Source organism: Chiloscyllium plagiosum, unplaced genomic scaffold (genome assembly GCF_037043375.1).
Source record: "Chiloscyllium plagiosum isolate Xiang-an unplaced genomic scaffold, Cpla_swu_hap1 HiC_scaffold_24, whole genome shotgun sequence".
In the NCBI taxonomy this organism is placed as follows: Eukaryota; Metazoa; Chordata; class Chondrichthyes; order Orectolobiformes; family Hemiscylliidae; genus Chiloscyllium; species Chiloscyllium plagiosum.
The window spans coordinates 49,359,684-49,362,228 of record NW_028270162.1 but is presented as its reverse complement, the minus strand read 5'-3'; the positions used below and the strand labels follow the sequence as shown (position 1 = coordinate 49,362,228).

The following is a 2,545-nucleotide window of genomic DNA, read 5'->3' as shown; positions in this document are numbered from 1 at the left end:
CTGCACAGTGGAATGTCTGGAAAAGTACTGAAAGTACCTCGAATGGTGATCTAGCTTGTAACCAGTCCGATTTGTTGGACTTTTCCAATCAGACCAGGTTCGTGAGACCAGGGCCATCGGTCTCCACCATTGGATTGGGTTTCTTTAGATCAGTGCCATGGAATCTGAGAAACAGCCCTCCAAAGCCTGCAGTGTGAAGACAAGTCAGTGAGACTCATTAGCTTGCACTGTATAAAGTATTTTAAAAGAGTTGCTCATTAGTTTATATTTATATTAAAATGGGAGGCGATACAAACGTTTTTTTTTTTGTTGGCACTGAGTTTAAATCCACCTGCATCAAGTCTGTACGATATACAGTTGAAAGGCTGAGACTGAGTGACAGTATCAAAGATGGCCGCCCCCAATGATTCACAACAGTCTTCCCCGCCTGGCCACCGCTGAGCATGCTCACAACGTCAGCCACGCTATTGGTCACCTCAGCAACGGACACCCGGATGTGGAACCGAACGGGTAAAGTAATTGTGAGGTAATGGTGTGGCATTAAAGGGGAAGGGGGGGGGAAGAAGGGGGGGTGAAGAAGAGGGGGGGGGGGGGAGGAGGAGAAGGGGGGGGGGGGAGAAGAAGAAGGGGGGGGAGAAGAAGAAGGGGGGGTGGGGGGGGTTGAAGAAGAAGGGGGGGTGAAGAAGAAGGGGGGTGGGGGGGGTTGAAGAAGAAGGGGGGGTGAAGAAGAAGGGGGGGTAGGGGAGGTGGGGGGGTGAAGAAGAAGGGGGGGTGAAGAAGAAGGGGGGGTGGGGGGGTGAAGAAGAAGGGGGGGTGAAGAAGAAGGGGGGGGTAGGGGGGGTGGGGGGGGGAAGAAGAAGGGGGGTGGGGGGGGTGAAGGTGGGGGGGTGAAGAAGAAGGGGGTGGGGGGTGAAGAAGAAGGGGGGGTGAAGAAGAAGGGGGGGTGAAGAAGAAGGGGGTGGGGGGGTGAAGAAGAAGGGGGGGTGAAGAAGAAGGGGGGGGTGAAGAAGAAGGGGGGGTGGGGGGGGTGAAGAAGAAGGGGGGTGGGGGGGGGTGAAGAAGAAGGGGGGGTGGGGGGGAGTGAAGAAGAAGGGGGGGTGGGGGGGTGGAGAAGAAGAAGGGGGGGGGAGAAGAAGAAGGGGGGGGAGAAGAAGAAGGGGGGGTGGGGGGGAGTGAAGAAGAAGGGGGGGTGAAGAAGAAGGGGGGGGTGAAGAAGAAGGGGGGGTAGGGGGGGTGGGGGGGAGTGAAGAAGAAGGGGGGGTGGGGGGGGTGGAGAAGAAGAAGGGGGGGGAGAAGAAGAAGGGGGGGGAGAAGAAGAAGGGGGGGTGGGGGGGAGTGAAGAAGAAGGGGGGGTGAAGAAGAAGGGGGGGTGAAGAAGAAGGGGGGGTAGGGGGGGTGGGGGGGGTGAAGAAGAAGGGGGGTGGGGGGGGTGAAGGTGGGGGGGTGAAGAAGAAGGGGGGGTGAAGAAGAAGGGGGGGGGGGGTGTAGAAGGGGGGTGGGGGGGTGAAGTAGGGGGGGTGAAGTAGATGGGGGGTAGGGGGGGTGGGGGGGGGAAGAAGAAGGGGGGTGGGGGGGTGATGGTGGGGGGGTGTTGTTGAGGGGGGTGGGGGGGTGTTGAGGGGGGGGGGTGGAGTTGTTGGGGGGGTGTTGAAGGGGGGGTGGGGGGGGGGTGTTGATGAGGGGGGGGGGGGGGGGTGATGTAGGAGGGGGGGTGGGGGGTGTGAGAAGGGGGGGGGGGGGGTGGTGAAGAGTTGGGGGGGGGGTGTTGTTGAAGGGGGGGTGGGGGGGGGGTGAGAAGAAGGGGGGGTGTTGTTGGGGGGGGTGAGGGGGGTGAAGAAGTGGGGGGTGGGGGGGGTGAAGAGAGGGGGGGGGGGGGGTGAAGAAGGGGGGGTGGGGGGGGGTGAAGAAGGGGGGGGGGGGGGTGTTGGGGGGGGGGGGTTGTTGGGTGGGGTGTTGTTGGGGGGGGGGGGGGGGTGTTGGTTGTTGGGGGTGTTGTTTTGGGGGGGGGGGGGTGTTGTTGGGGGGGTGTTTGTTGGGGGGGTGGGGGGGTGTTGTTGTTGGGGGGGTTGTTGTTGGGGGGGGGGGGGGTTGTTGTTGGGGGGGGGGTTGTTGGGGGGGGGGGGGGGTGTTGTTGTTGGGGGGGTGTGGTTGGGGGGGTGGGGGGGGTGTGTTGTTGGGGGGGTGGGGGGTTTGTTGTGAGGGGGTGGGGGGGTGGTGTTGTTGGGGGGGTGGGGGGGTTGTTGTTGGGGGGGGGTTGTTGTTGGGGGGTGGTGGGGGGGGGTTGTTGTTGGGGGGGGGGGTTGTTGTTGGGGGGGGGGGGGGGTGTTGTTGTTGGGGGGGGGGGGGGGGGTTGTTGTTGGGGGGGGGGGGGGGGGGTTGTTGTTGGGGGGGGGGGGGGGGTTGTTGTGGGGGGGGGGGTTGGGGGGGGTTGTTGTTGGGGGGGGTGGGGTTGGGGGGGTGTTGTTGGGGGGGGGTGAGAGAGAGATTAGGGGGAGGTGGGGGAGGAGAAGAAGAAAGGGAGGTGAGATAAGAAAGGGGGGGTGGG

At 63.3% G+C, this 2,545-nt stretch overlaps 1 protein-coding gene across 2 annotated transcripts in view; it reads left to right on the top strand.

Moving 5' to 3' along the window:
* The first annotated feature begins 487 nt into the window (after nt 1–487).
* The window catches only part of LOC122562791 (ADP-ribose pyrophosphatase-like), a 35,847-nt gene continuing 33,789 nt past the window's right edge, over nt 488–2,545 (top strand). The window contains exon 1 of one of the 2 annotated variants that reach the window (XM_088000161.1): nt 488–526. In XM_088000161.1, coding sequence (XP_087856287.1) covers nt 495–526 — 32 coding nt within the window. In that variant the 5' untranslated portion in view covers nt 488–494. The remainder of the gene's footprint in view (nt 527–2,545) is intronic. The other variant, XM_088000160.1, reaches the window with a different exon arrangement.